The sequence below is a fragment of the Scyliorhinus torazame genome, chromosome 25 (assembly GCF_047496885.1).
Source record: "Scyliorhinus torazame isolate Kashiwa2021f chromosome 25, sScyTor2.1, whole genome shotgun sequence".
Taxonomy (NCBI): domain Eukaryota; kingdom Metazoa; phylum Chordata; class Chondrichthyes; order Carcharhiniformes; family Scyliorhinidae; genus Scyliorhinus; species Scyliorhinus torazame.
The window spans coordinates 29,360,570-29,374,047 of NC_092731.1; the positions used below are offsets into that span (position 1 = coordinate 29,360,570).

Here is a 13,478-nt window from a genome sequence, read left to right on the forward strand (position 1 = left end):
TCTGGCCATTAACTGGCCTGACGCTGAAATACTGTGTGGGGGAATCCACCGCCCATGAAATGCAGGGCCAGAATCCAGAGCCCGCTCCCCGCCCTCCCCCACCCAGAAACTGGGTTCCCAACTTCAGAGGGAAAATCCAGCCCCCATCCCCTGCCCTCTCTCTATTGACCAACAGACCCCATTGCTCACAGGCCGAGTTGACATAGATACGGAGTTCCCCCAAATGCGGGAAACAAAATCTCAATACCGCAGATGCTGAAAATCTGAAATAAAATCAGAAAATGTTGGAACGACTCAGCAGGTCTGGCACCTTCTGTGGCGAGAGAAACTCCGCCAGCATTCCAGGTTGACGTCAAACTCAATTTCCCTCTCCGCAGATTCCGGCCTGAGCGGCTGCGTATTTCCGGAATCTTCCGTCTTTATGTTCCAAATCCCGTGTTGCCCGCTGATACCAGGAGGCTGCTGGGAAAACAGCCCGGAGTTCAATGGCCCAGAGGCCTCAATGGGGAGGGGCGGTTCTAAAGAGACGCACCTTGGTGACATCCTGAGAGAGAAAGGAGCTGGTTTCCTTCAGCCGGGATATGGCGCTGTGACAAAGACCGCCGATTACCGCCATTAGTGTGTTGAAGTTCTGGAGCAGCCGGAGTTTCTGTGAGGGGGCAGAAGCGATAAGAAAGGTCAAACACTCTGTCTGAAAAGTGGGCTCACGTTGGACTCTTGTGCATTAAAGAGCCACCATAGAGGGAGACAGGAGTGTAAATCACCAGCCTCGCAATCCAGAGGCCCAGGTGAATTCTCTGAGGGGGACACCGGTTCGAATCCCACCACGGCAACCGGTGGAATTTAAATTGAGTGAATAAAATCTGGATTATGAACCATTATCGATTGTTGTAAATACCCCATTGGTTCACTAATGTCCTTTAGGGAAGGCGGCAGGGCGGCACAGTGGTTGGCACTGCTGTCTCACAAGCACCAGGGACCCAGGTTCAATTCCAGCCTCGGGTGACTGTCCGTGCGGAGTCTACACGTTCTCCCTGTGTCTGCGTGGGTTTCCTCCGGGTGCTCCGGTTTCCCCCCACAGCCCAAACTCACCAGGAGAAAGTGCAAACTCCACACAGACAGTCGCCCGAGGCCGAAATTGAACCCGAGTCCCTGGCGCTGTGAGGCAGCAGGGCTAACCGCTGTGCCACCGCGTCGCCCCGTACTGGAGTTTGTTTATAGACAGAATTGAAAAATGGAGACGCGGTCTTCAACTTGTTTAGACTGCACTTGGAGAACTGTGCACCTTTCTGCTCCCCGTGTTGCAAAAAAGGATGTAGAGGTACTGGAATCGATGGCAAAGGAACAACAAGATGATACTCGAACTAAGACTCCAACCAGAGATAAACTGTTTGGAGTCTTGGGCGGAGAAATGGCAGATGGAGTTTAATCCGGACAAGTGTGAGATATTGCACTTTGGAAGGTCCAATGCATGTAGGAATTACACAGTAAATGGTAGAACTCTTGCGAGTATTGACAGGCAGAGAGAGCTGGGCGTGCATGTCCACCGATCACTGAAAGTGGCAACGCATGTGGATCAGGTGGTCAAGAAGGCATACAACATGCTGGCTTTCATTGGTCAGGGCATTGAATATAAAAATTGGCCAGTCATGTTGCAGCTGTCCAGGACCTTAGTTAGGCCTCATTTGAAATATTGTGTACAATTCTGGTCGCCAGACTACCATAAGGATGTGGATGCTTTGGAGAGGGTACGGAAGCATTTTACTAGGATGTTGCCTGGTATGGAGGGCATCAGCTATGAGGAAAGGTTAGATAAACTCGGTCTGTTCTCACTGGAACGACGGAGGTTGAGAGGCGACCTGATAGAGATCTACAAAATTATGAGGGGCATGGATAGAGTGGATAGTCAGATGCTCTTTCCTAGGGTAGGAGAGTCAAGTACGAGGGACATAGGTTTAACGTGCGTGGGGAGAAGCTAAGAACAGATGTGCGGGGCACGTTTTTTACACAGAGAGTGGTAAATATACGGAACGTGCTGCCTGGGGAGGTGGTGGGAGCAGGTATGATAGCAGTATTTAAGGAGCATCTAGACAAATATATGAACAGGGTGGGAATGGAAGGATACAGACTCCGTAAGTGTATACGGTTTTAGTTTAGGCAGGTACCATGGTTGGCGCAGGTTTGGAGGACAAAAGGGCCTCTTCCTGTGCAGTATTGTTCTTTGTTCTTGAGAGATTATAAATGTCAGGAAGGAATGAATACACTGGGCCATTTTTCTTCAGCAAAGTAGAGACTTAAAGGTGATTTGTAAAGTCTTTCGGATTCTGTCAGGATTTGATGGAGTAGCTTTGGAAAGCATGTTTCCAGCAGCGCGGGAGACCAGAACCAGAGGCTATGAATATAGGTTAGTCACCAAGTAGTCCAAATGGGGCATTCTGAGAGCAGTTAAGAATGCCGCGCTGAGGCACGATCAATTTGGCTGGAGACGAAGTTGTATTCAAACTGAGGCTTTATTAGTATCTGAAGTGTGGCCTCCTACAGCAGCTGACGAAATGGCTGCGAGCTGAAGGCCACGCATATTTACAACCCGGCTCCTGGGCGGAGCTAGCATGCAGGGGCCCAGGTGAACTTGTAGTGCAGGTTCTACCGTACAACCCTTAATATAGGAACACAGTGGTTTACCACACGTGCATTCTACTATGAGGAGAGGTTGAGGTGGATTTTATCGATGTTTTTCAAGGGAAGCCAGGTAGCGAGGAAGAAATAGAAGGAAAGGCTGGGGGTGATAGGTAAAGTTGGGGGGTGGGGGGAGGGGAAGGGGTTGGGAAAGAGTGGTGGGGGGGGGGAGGGCAGGAGGTTTGTGGGAGGGGCCTAACCAGATGGGCTGCGAATGGCCTATTTCTTTCAGAGGCACACATTAAAAGTGGGAAACTCAGAACCAATAAGGGAAAGCAAAGATTCTGGAAAATTCCTTTCCCGACCCCCTCAGGTGATTGAAAGCCATCCAGAAAATCAGTCAGCACCGTGTTGGGGGGGGGGGGGGGGGGGGGGGGGGGGGGGCCGAATTGCAAGACTGTTCAGGGCATGGAGTTTTCCAGGGTCTGACAGAGTTTGGTGAGGAGATGAGCTGCGATTCTGGTGGCCGTGACTTTTTAACTGATTTGAATCGGCCTGCCATTCCGCAGAGAGTTAAATGAATTATCTTTGACGAGATCACGGGGAGCATTAATCCAGCCTTAGCCAGGCTGCCTAGCAACCCAACCCGCCTCCACGCGAGGCAGGCCTGATTTCCTCGGGGAGGCCTCCTCCTCCGGGCTTCCTACCTGAGCAACGTGTATGAACTTGGTGAAGACTTCCGCCCTCTGAGCTGGGGTGTGCCTGTTGAGGATCATCAGTTGAACCCACTGGGAGATTCCATTAACCAGGGACACGGATCGCTCCAGAGACGGGTTCTCTCTCACGCACCCGCTGACCATGTAACTCCTGTAGTCGAGGTACTGGAAGACAGGGAAAAATGTGTATTTACATAGCGCCGAACTGAGCCACAGGGAAGCCCAAAATGCTTTCGCAACCAGGTAGGCACTTTTGGGATGTAGCCGCCATTGCATTCTGGGAAAAGCGGCAACCAATTTGCGCCCAGTAAAAACTCCATTAACAACAGTGAGATAAAGCCCAGATAATCTGCTTTTTTAGTGATGTTGGCAGTAGGATAAATATTGGCCAGGACGGCAGGGAACGCTCCCCCTGATCTTTGCCCAATAGTAGCCATGGGACCCTTTACATCTACCTGAGATGACAGGGTTTAAGGGCTTCCTGGGCAATGGTGTCTCTTACAGTGTGGCACCCCCACGGTGCTGCACCGGGTGTTTCGGCCTAGATTTTGAGGCCTTGCGCCCACCGTCTTCTGATTTAGAAGCCAACGTGTTGGCCGCTGAAGGCACCCGGTATTACCACGCGGGACTCGGCAATGCGGCAAGGATGCCACTTTTGACGAGGCAATTAATTTGCTATGGCAGGCTCTGATAGATTCCACAATGTTTACAGAGCTACTACGAGGAAGGGATTTGCCGTCAAAGTTTCCCAGACAGAATGGGCCCAGAGAGTCACTAATCAGCAGCAAATATTTAGCCCCTACAAACACCGAGCATTGGCCTTTATCGTCCGAGGCCGGGGGAACTGCTCACCGATAATCGACAGAAGGACTTGAACTCCAGGTAACTGAGGTGTTCGGCCAGCTCCCCAGGTTCCAGGTGATCGAAAAGAAGCGAGACTTTCCGTTTCTTGTTGTTGGTGGGGGTGCCGTGTTGCGTGTACTTCCGCGTCCACTCCTGCATGTGTCTGCAAAACCGTACGAGGGAAGACCGTTTACACCACATTTCACCGAGGAAAAGGAGCCGCGTGCAACTGAGTCCAAGGTGAGGCAGCAAGGGACGTGACTGAGGCCAAATGGACTTGTCAACCACCACTGGTTCTCGCACAGCACTCCCAATGCCATAGAGTGATATAGCACAGAAGGAGGCCATTCAGCACATCGTGCCCTGTGGCAGCTCTCTGAAAAAGCTATCCAGTTAGCCCCACACCCCAGCTCATCCCGCATAGCCCTGCAGCTTTACTCTCCAAGAACAAAGAACAATACAGCACAGGCACAGGCCCTTCGGCCCTCCAAGCCTGTACCGGTCATGATGCCAACCTTAGCCAAAACCCTCAGCACTTCCTTGTGCCGTATACCTATCCGATCCATGTATTTGTCTAGATGCCTTTTGAACGCCGTTAATGTATCTGCTTCCACAACCCCCCCCTGGCAACGCGTTCCAAGCACTCACCGCCCTCTGCGTAAAAAACCTGCCTCGCACATCTCCTCTAAACTTTGCCCCACAAAACCTATGCCCCCTGGTAACTGACCCCTCCACCCTGGGAAAGAGTGCCTGCCCATCCACTCTATCCATGCCCTCGTAATCTTGTTGACCTCTATCAAGTCACCCCTCAACCTCCGTCTTTCTAATGAAAACAGTCCAAGTCTATTTAGCCTCTCCACACAGCTAACACCCTCCAGACCAGGCAACATCCTGGTAAACCTCCTCTGCACCCTTTCCAAAGCCTCCACATCCTTCTGGTAGTGTGGCGACCAGAATTGTCCGCAATATTCCAAGGGCGGCCTGACCAAGGCTCTATACAACATGGCTTGCAGGTTTTTATACTCAATGCCCGGTCCAATGAAGGAATCTACCCAGTTCCCTCTCCCAAATTCCTATTGAATCTGAAAATGACCACAGTAAATGCTGAAAACACTCAGCGAGTCATCAAGCAGAGGTTCTGAGGGAAGTTCACGGACCTGATATGTTAGCTCCGTTTTTCTCTCCACAGATGGTGGCGAGAACAGGGAGGCTCGGTGGTAGAGTGGGCAGCACGGCTGCCTCACAGTGCCAGGGACCCGGGTTCGATTCCCAGTTTGGGTGACAGTCTGTGCGGAGTCTGCATGTTCTCCCCGTGTCTGCGTGGGTTTCCTCCGGGTGCTCCGTTCTCCCACTAGTCCAAAGGTGTGCAGGTTAGGTGGATTGGCCATGATAAATTGCCCCTCAGTGTCCCAAAGATGCGTTTGGGTTACGGGGACAGGGCGGGAGAGTGGGCCTGAGTAGGATGCTCTTGCGGAGGGCCGGTCCAGAAACGATGGGCCAAATGACCTCCTTCTGCACTGTAGGAAATCTATGGATTCCATGAACACTGCCTGATCTGCTGAGTATTTCCAGTACTCTTGCCTTCTAGTCCCCACCCTGGCACAACTCCTTTCGTTAGTTATCTCAAATTCTACCTCCTCTGGCTCGTGTACAGGTCAAAGAACTTTCTCCTTATTTACACATGGCCCTCTCCAGTAACCCTCCCCTTAACCTTCCTTGCCCAAAGGAGAGTGGAAACTATCTCAAAAGGTTTAAAGAAGGCACAAATACATTTTATTAAGTTGCTAAAAAAGCTTTATATTTTGGGGTCTGATATGCAAGCACAGGCTCTGGCTCAAGCTCCAATTCCGAATGTCCGTTTGCAATTCAGCAACGAGCACCAACCGCGAACCCTATTCACAGCATCAAAGCGATGGCGGGGTAGGAAATGGAAAGGTAGCATTCATTTCATGATCGTGGCTGCATTACTTTACTGTAGATTGTAGAGGGAGCTTTACTCTGTATCTAACCCCGTGCTGTACCTGTCCTGGGAGTGTTTGATGGGGACAGTGTAGAGGGAGCTTTACTCTGTATCTAACCCCGTGCTGTACCTGTCCTGGGAGTGTTTGATGGGGACAGTGTAGAGGGAGCTTTACTCTGTATCTAACCCCGTGCTGTACCTGTCCTGGGAGTGTTTGATGCGGACAGTGTAGAGGGAGCTTTACTCTGTATCTAACCCCGTGCTGTACCTGTCCTGGGAGTGTTTGATGGGGACAGTGTAGAGGGAGCTTTACTCTGGATCTAACCCCGTGCTGTACCTGTCCTGGGAGTGTTTGATGCGGACAGTGTAGAGGGAGCTTTACTCTGTATCTAACCCCGTGCTGTACCTGTCCTGGGAGTGTTTCTTGCGGACAGTGTAGAGGGAGCTTTACTCTGTATCTAACCCTGTGCGTACCTGTCCTGGGGCTGTTTGATGGGGACAGTGTAGAGGGAGCTTCACTCTGTATCTAACCCCGTGCTGTACCTGTCCTGGGAGTGTTTGATATGGACAGTGTAGAGGGAGCTTTACTCTGAATCTGACCCCGTGCTGTACCTGTCCTGGGAGTGTTTGATGTGGACAGTGTAGAGGGAGCTTTAGTCTGCATCTGACCCTGTGCTGTACCTATTGTGGGAGTGTTTCATGGGGACAGTGTCAAGGGAGCTTTACCCTGTATCTAACCCCGTGCTGTACCTGCCCTGGGACTGTTTGATGGGGACAGTGTAGAGGGAGCTTTACTCTGGATCTAACCCCGTGCTGTACCTGTCCTGGGGGTGTTTGATGGAGATAGCGTAGACCCTAACCCATGACCTATTGACTACATCGTGCCTCTAAGGCGAGAGTGAGCATTGCCCTTCGAGCTTCAAGGTGAAGCAGTGGAGTGGTGTATCGGGAGTCAGAATGAGACCTTGTTCTCACATGTTTGACGTGTCGATGAGCTGACAATGTGCCTCTTCTCCTTCGTTTCGCACCAGTTCCCAGAACTGTGACATCACATCCTCTAGCTTGCTGTCCACCGTGAAGGCGACGGGGTAATTCGTTATCCAGTACCTGGAGGAGAACACAGCTACTTCGAGAAGAGCACAGTATTCAGCCCCTTCCCTCATTCCCCCGTGACCTGGGCTATGTTTGGCAATTAATGAACAAAGAAAACTTGCATTTATCTAGCAACTTCCACAACCCCAGGACTTCCCAAAGCACCTTTGCAGCCATAGGAGCACCTTTTGAAATGTAGACACCCTTGCCATGTGGGAAACGTAGCAGCAAAATTGTACACAGCAAGATTCCAAGAGCAGCAAAATGATAATGAGCAGATTATCTGTTCCTGGCATTGCAGGGTTGACTGGTGGGCAGGTCAGTGGGAGGGTCCTGTGGAGGTGGAGCTACTCTTTTCTCCCCCTCCCCCACACCTCCCCATACCTCCTGACTCAATGATCAATAATGCTCTCCACCCCCCACAAGCAGCCCCTCCAGGGCGCCACTCATCATTATGCCAATGGGCTTTGGCACATCATTCAACGAGGCAAGGCATCAGGGCAGTGATCAGCCCAATGTACACACATCCGCCCGCTATGCATACGTCCCTGGTTAGTGATCAGGGACTGGGCCTGATCACCAAATGTCTCGAAGTGTTTTACGTCCAATAGAGTACTGTTTGAAGTGCGGTGACTGTTAGAATGCAGGAAACCCAGCAATCAATGTATGCACAGCAAAATCCCACAAACAGCAAGTTAAAAATGACCAGATTACCTGTTTCGGTGATGTTGGTGAGGGGTGAATGTTGGCCAAGACACTGGGGATAAATCCCTTGCCCTTCCTCCAAATAGCGTCCCGGGATCTTTGAGCTGGAGATGGGGGGGGTGCTTCTCGGTTTGACGCCTTATCCAAGAGATGGTGCGCCCAACGACGCCGCATTCCCTCAGAAATGCATTGGAGCAGCAGCCTGGACTACATCCTGGAGTGGGATGGCCAGAGCAGCTGACGAATGAGCCATGGCTGACACTCGCCCCGCGGCGGCCTTCATTGCAAATACGGCCAAGCTCAGGTGGCACCGCACTGACCGAGGAACCAACATGGGAGGCCCTTGGCCTACAGAGCTGAGTACCACACCCTGGGGAGTGGACGTACCCACCCAACCACAGGAGCAGCAGTCTCACACCGGGTGACAGGAGTTCCCTGAGGTAGGCAGCACCCTCATGGTAGGTGTGAGGTAAAGGAGCCTCAAATGGATATCCCACCATTGCTCTATAGCCCCAAAGCTGCTATGACAGGGTCGGGGGTTTCGGGGGTGGGGGGGGGGGGGGTGGGGGGGGTGGGGGGAGGTGCGGACAATCAACAAATCCAAGTTCATTAACGCACGCTATTTGGTTCATATTCTTTACCTCACAAAGTGACAGATCTTCACACGGAGCTGGTCGCGCTTTTCCTCGGAAGCATCTCTGTAAGTGGCAGGAAGTTAAGGATCATTGCGGGAGGCTCTTCTGCCCATTGCGTCTCTGCTGCTAGCTCTTCAATCGGCGTAGATATCTCTAATCCCTGTCCCTTCCACTCTCATGCATTCTTCATTTCCAAATGCTTTTTCAATCCCCTTTGATAGATGTGTTTGTCCCTGCCTCAGGAGCCACACCGCTTGTTATGTCGAACTTTACAGCACAGAAGCAGGCAATTCGGCCCAGTTGGTCTATCCTGTATTTATGCTCCATCCCACCACCCATTTCTGCCTAACTTCATCTAACCCCATCATTATATCCCTCCATTCGTTACCCCCTCGTGGGTTTATCCAGCTTCTCCATGGGAGGAATTTTCCAATCTGGAGACTGAGGTTGGGATTTTCGGGAACACATCCCAATCCCCGTGGCAGGTATTTCCGCATCGGATGCGGCGAGTCATTGGCCACCAGCGAGATCTTCTGGTCCCGGCAAAGCTTACGGACGGCTCGCCTGCCCCGCATCGGCTCCAGCATCGGCATGGTGGTTAGCACTGTTGCCTCTTTAGACACTGAGGGGCAATTTAGCACGGCCAATCCACCTAACCTGCGCATCTTTGGAATGTGGGAAGAAACCGGAGCACCCGGAGGAAACCCACGCAGACACGGGGAGAACGTGCAGACTCCGCACAGACAGTCAACCGAGGTTGGAATTGAACCTGGGACCCTGGCGCTGTGAGGCATCAATGCTAATCACTGTGCCCCCCCCTGCTAGCTATATATTTATAATAGCTTATTGTCACAAGTAGGCTTCAATGAATTACTCTAGTCGCCACATTCCAGCGCCTGTTCGGGGAGGCCGGTACGGGAATTGAAACCACACGGCTGGCATTGTTCTGCATTACAAGTAAGCTGTTCAGCCCACTGTGCTAAACCAGACCCTGCTGTGAGGCGAGCCACAAAAATAATCACAGCCTCTGCCATCCTGCGACATCTGCGGCTCACCCTCGTGGTACCTGCCCCTCGACCCAACCGCGTCGCCTGCTTGGCATCCTGCAACTTTTACGGGCAAACCGAAAGGCCGCAAAATGGGTCCTGCCCGAGTGCACACAAACCGTCAGCACTCAACAGCACAATCTTCCCGCCCGGAGTCATCCTCCCGATTGGCCACCTCAACGTCGACCATCTTATTTCCCCCATCAATAAGAGCTACAGTGGGAGGGGCTGTTGAGGCAGTTTGGGGACTGCAATATCATTTGGCCAGAGAGCCCCTGTTGTATGGCAGCTTCCAAAAGGGGGGTGGGGGGCACTCCAGCGACAAAATGCCTGCGTGTCCTTAAAACTGGTCCTAATTTGGTCCATAATTGGCTTAATTAGCTGCCCGAATGGAGATTTAAAATAGCTGATTGATTGACAGCCAAGATTGGTCCAGTTGGGTATTGAGGGAGCTTCTTGCTCTCCAATTGGGTGGCCACATTGGGTGGCCAATGTCAGGGGCGTGTGTTGATGGATCATGTGATGAAACCTCCAGGGATGTATCCAATCAGAGTTGGCGACGTGACGCGAGTTTAGCCAGTCTTCCGGGCCGTACCAATCCTAACCATTGCCCACGTCAGCCAATTGGCAGCTGTGCCACCTTCCCCATTCAAATTAGAGCTGTCCCCCGAAATGGCAATCTTTGGTTTGCCACCGGACGCGTTTTCCCTCTGTCCACTATTGCACCCCCCCCCCCCCCCCCCCCCCCCCGCCCCCCCACCTCCCGACTACTTTCTTGCCTTCCAACTTCCTTCTCTTCACCACGATTTGCAAGAGGGATTGGCGCCTGCTGGCACTGCCCACTCTACAGGAATGAACGCGCGGCATTGTACTCACACCGTGGACGGGGAAAGAGCAAGGGGAAATCCTCACAGCTGAGACTTCCCCATTTTGAGAACTTCTCCTTTGAAAGGCCCTGTTCGGAGAACTGGTGACTCGCAAAATTACCTCGAGCTCTCGTGTCTGGTAGATAAGACCTTCTGCTTCCTGCTGAGGTGGAACATCAAAGTTCTCTGTGCACTCCAGCTGCCTAGAATCTCGCTGCAGAGTTGCTCTCACGACTTTTATGGAAGGGAAAGTGGTCAATTTGTTCTGGCTAGCTGAGAATACGGTTTTTTCGTGCTTTAATAGACACGGTGGGACAGTGGTTAACACTGCTGCCTCACAGCGGCAATGACCCGTGTTTGATTCCGGCCTTGGGTCACTGTCCTTGTGGAGTCTGTACGTTCTTCCCATATCTGCGTGGGTTTCGTCCGGGTGCTCCGGTTTCCTCCCACAATCCAAAGATGTACAGGTGAGGTGGATTGGCCATGCTAAAAAAAACGCCCCTTAGTGTCCAAAGATGTGCTGGTTAGGTGGTTTTATAGAGATAATTGAGCCTAGGTAGGGTGCTCGTTCAAAGGGTCGGTATAGACTCGATGGGCCAAATGGCCTCTTTCTGCACTGTAAGAATTCTACGGATTCTATTCTATGGAACAGGCAGGTGGAATCACAAGTCGAGGGAACACAGAAAAGGGAGGAGGCCCTTCAGCCCCTCAAGCCTGCTCTATCTTTGAGTTAGATCGAGGCTCAACCCCCATTTTAACCTCATTTTCCCCACCTTGGTTTCCTAACCCCCCCCAACCGTGTTGCGAATGCTGGGCCTTAGCGGATGGTTATGTTTTAAACTGTCAGGAGCAGTTTGGAGAGGGGGAATGTGGCCTCGTACATCTGCTCGAAGACAAGCCCATGTGGCTCGCTTGTGACGGAGACCGAAACTCAGATCAAAACGTAAATGAAAGCAAGGTGCAAGTTTTAACGCCTGGATTCAGAGGAGGGGGGTCAGCTGATGCCACTGTACACAGGCTCACGGATTCTGGGGTCAGACATTCCATGGAGGGCATTTGGAGTTGATAAACCTATCTTGGTTCGAAGGCCCTGAATCGCGCAATCTTTGCTACGGGATGGTTAGCACGGGATACAATTGGGCCTGGCGAGTTCAGAAGCAGAGCATAGGCACCAGGGGGCTGCTTAAAAGGGCTGCCTTGGTTCTCTTGAACTTTGTCCCAGTTGTAATAAAAGCCAGCAGGCCCTCTAGCCCTCACCCCTCATACCACCTTAGCCTCCCCCCCCTCCCCCCAACACTCCCCATGGTCCCTCACACACTCAGTACCAACTAAATGCCAACTTACCCCCCAGCCATTTCAGCTCTTGGTCTGTAACATTGTAGGTAGCAGATGAGGAACATATCAGCCAAGATAGAATGGCTGAGCAGACTCGATGGGCCGAATGGCCTAATTCTGCTCCTATATCTTATGAATGTATGAACATTTCCCATAGTCCACCATACTCTCCATGTCAACTCAATGCAACTCATTCCCCCAGCCACTCTCTTTATCCCCTCATGCTCCCAATGTCAAATCATGCCCCCTCTCTGCCTGTTCACCCATTCTTCCCAATGCACATAACCAATATGCTATATAGTAATAACAAGTGTGGCAAGTGTGAAACTGCTGAGAAAAAATGCATTTAGAATGTTCTTTAAAAAAAACGTGATAATCCTCCAACCCTATAAAAGTGTCAGACCTTTAAAGTACGAATAACGGGCAGCACGGTGGCGCAGTGGTTAGCACTGCTGCCTCTCGCCGCCGAGGTCCCAGGTTCGATCCCGGCTCTGGGTCACTGTCTGTGCGGAGTTTGCAAATTCTCCCCATGTTTGCGTGGGTTTCACCCCCACAACCCAAAGATGTGCAGGGTAGGTGGATTGGCCGCGCTAAATTGCCCCTTCATTGGAAAAAATGTACTGGGGACTCTAAATTTTTTTTTTTTAAACGAAGTATCAATAACAGAGTCTCAAATACTTCACACCTCCTAATCTTATCCAAATAAACGCTGACGCATTGACAAGAGTGAGCACGGAAAGAACAACATATTATAACTACTTAAAGATGTCAATCAAGCACAGGCAGCAATCCACTTTGCTGGTCAAATCAGAATCCCTGCTGAGCTTACGCTTTTACTGGCCAGCCAAGTGTGAGTCGGGAGGAGAGCGGGAAACCCAAATGGCCCTGATACTGTTATGTATGATTTTGAGAGGTTTGGGAAAGAGGACCCACAACAGGATCAGCTAATGCAGGTGGAAGAAAAGGGACTGCTTTTGGGTTAACCACTAAGCAGGATATTGGTAAGGACTGATTCCTGGTTTGAAGAACTGAGGATTGTGGAGGGGGACAGACTAACGAGTCATCAGAGGGTGCCTTGTTAATGGAAGTCCAATCATTTATGCTCAGAATATTGAGGGAAGGGACTTTGTTCAGAAGGAAACTGGAAGATTCACCCTGATGGGGTAGCAAGAAGAGATCCTATTGAAGATGGGAGGAGTTTGGGACTTTATGTAGAGGATTACGTTTCTGTGGAGCGTGATGTGCAAGGTATAAATGCGGCTTTCAGTTGTGTTAGGAATTAAATGGAGATACCTTTTCTATAGTTTAGTGCATTAGTTGCCTATCATTTAACGTTTCGTCAGCTCTCAAAAAGAGTCATGCCGACTCAAAATGTGAACTGTTTCTCTCTCCACAGGTGTTGAGTTTTCCCAGAATTTCCAGTGTTTATTGCAGATTGCCAGGATCTGCAGTACATTGCTTTTATTTTATTGTTTAGTCACTTTTGATTTTAGTTTGTTTGTTGCAGTAAAAGTCTTAAAATGTGCAATTGTGTCGTGCGATTCTTTCCATCGATCTCTGGGAATTCATACCTCTTCATAAGAGCTAATGGTCTCAAAAGGGATCACGACAATACTCTTGGCCAACAGAAAAGTTACTGATCTCACTTTTGAAGTTTTCGATTT

General features: G+C 50.9%; 1 protein-coding gene across 1 annotated transcript in view; it reads right to left on the reverse strand.

Annotated features, from left to right (window-relative positions):
• The window catches only part of rasgrp4 (RAS guanyl releasing protein 4), a 191,265-nt gene that overhangs the window by 66,718 nt on the left and 111,069 nt on the right, over nt 1–13,478 (reverse strand). The window contains exons 4-8 of the mRNA XM_072490239.1: nt 8,574–8,636; nt 7,111–7,242; nt 4,185–4,338; nt 3,324–3,497; nt 533–649 (exon numbers count right to left, since the gene is read on the reverse strand). Coding sequence (XP_072346340.1) covers nt 533–649; nt 3,324–3,497; nt 4,185–4,338; nt 7,111–7,242; nt 8,574–8,636 — 640 coding nt within the window. The remainder of the gene's footprint in view (nt 1–532; nt 650–3,323; nt 3,498–4,184; nt 4,339–7,110; nt 7,243–8,573; nt 8,637–13,478) is intronic.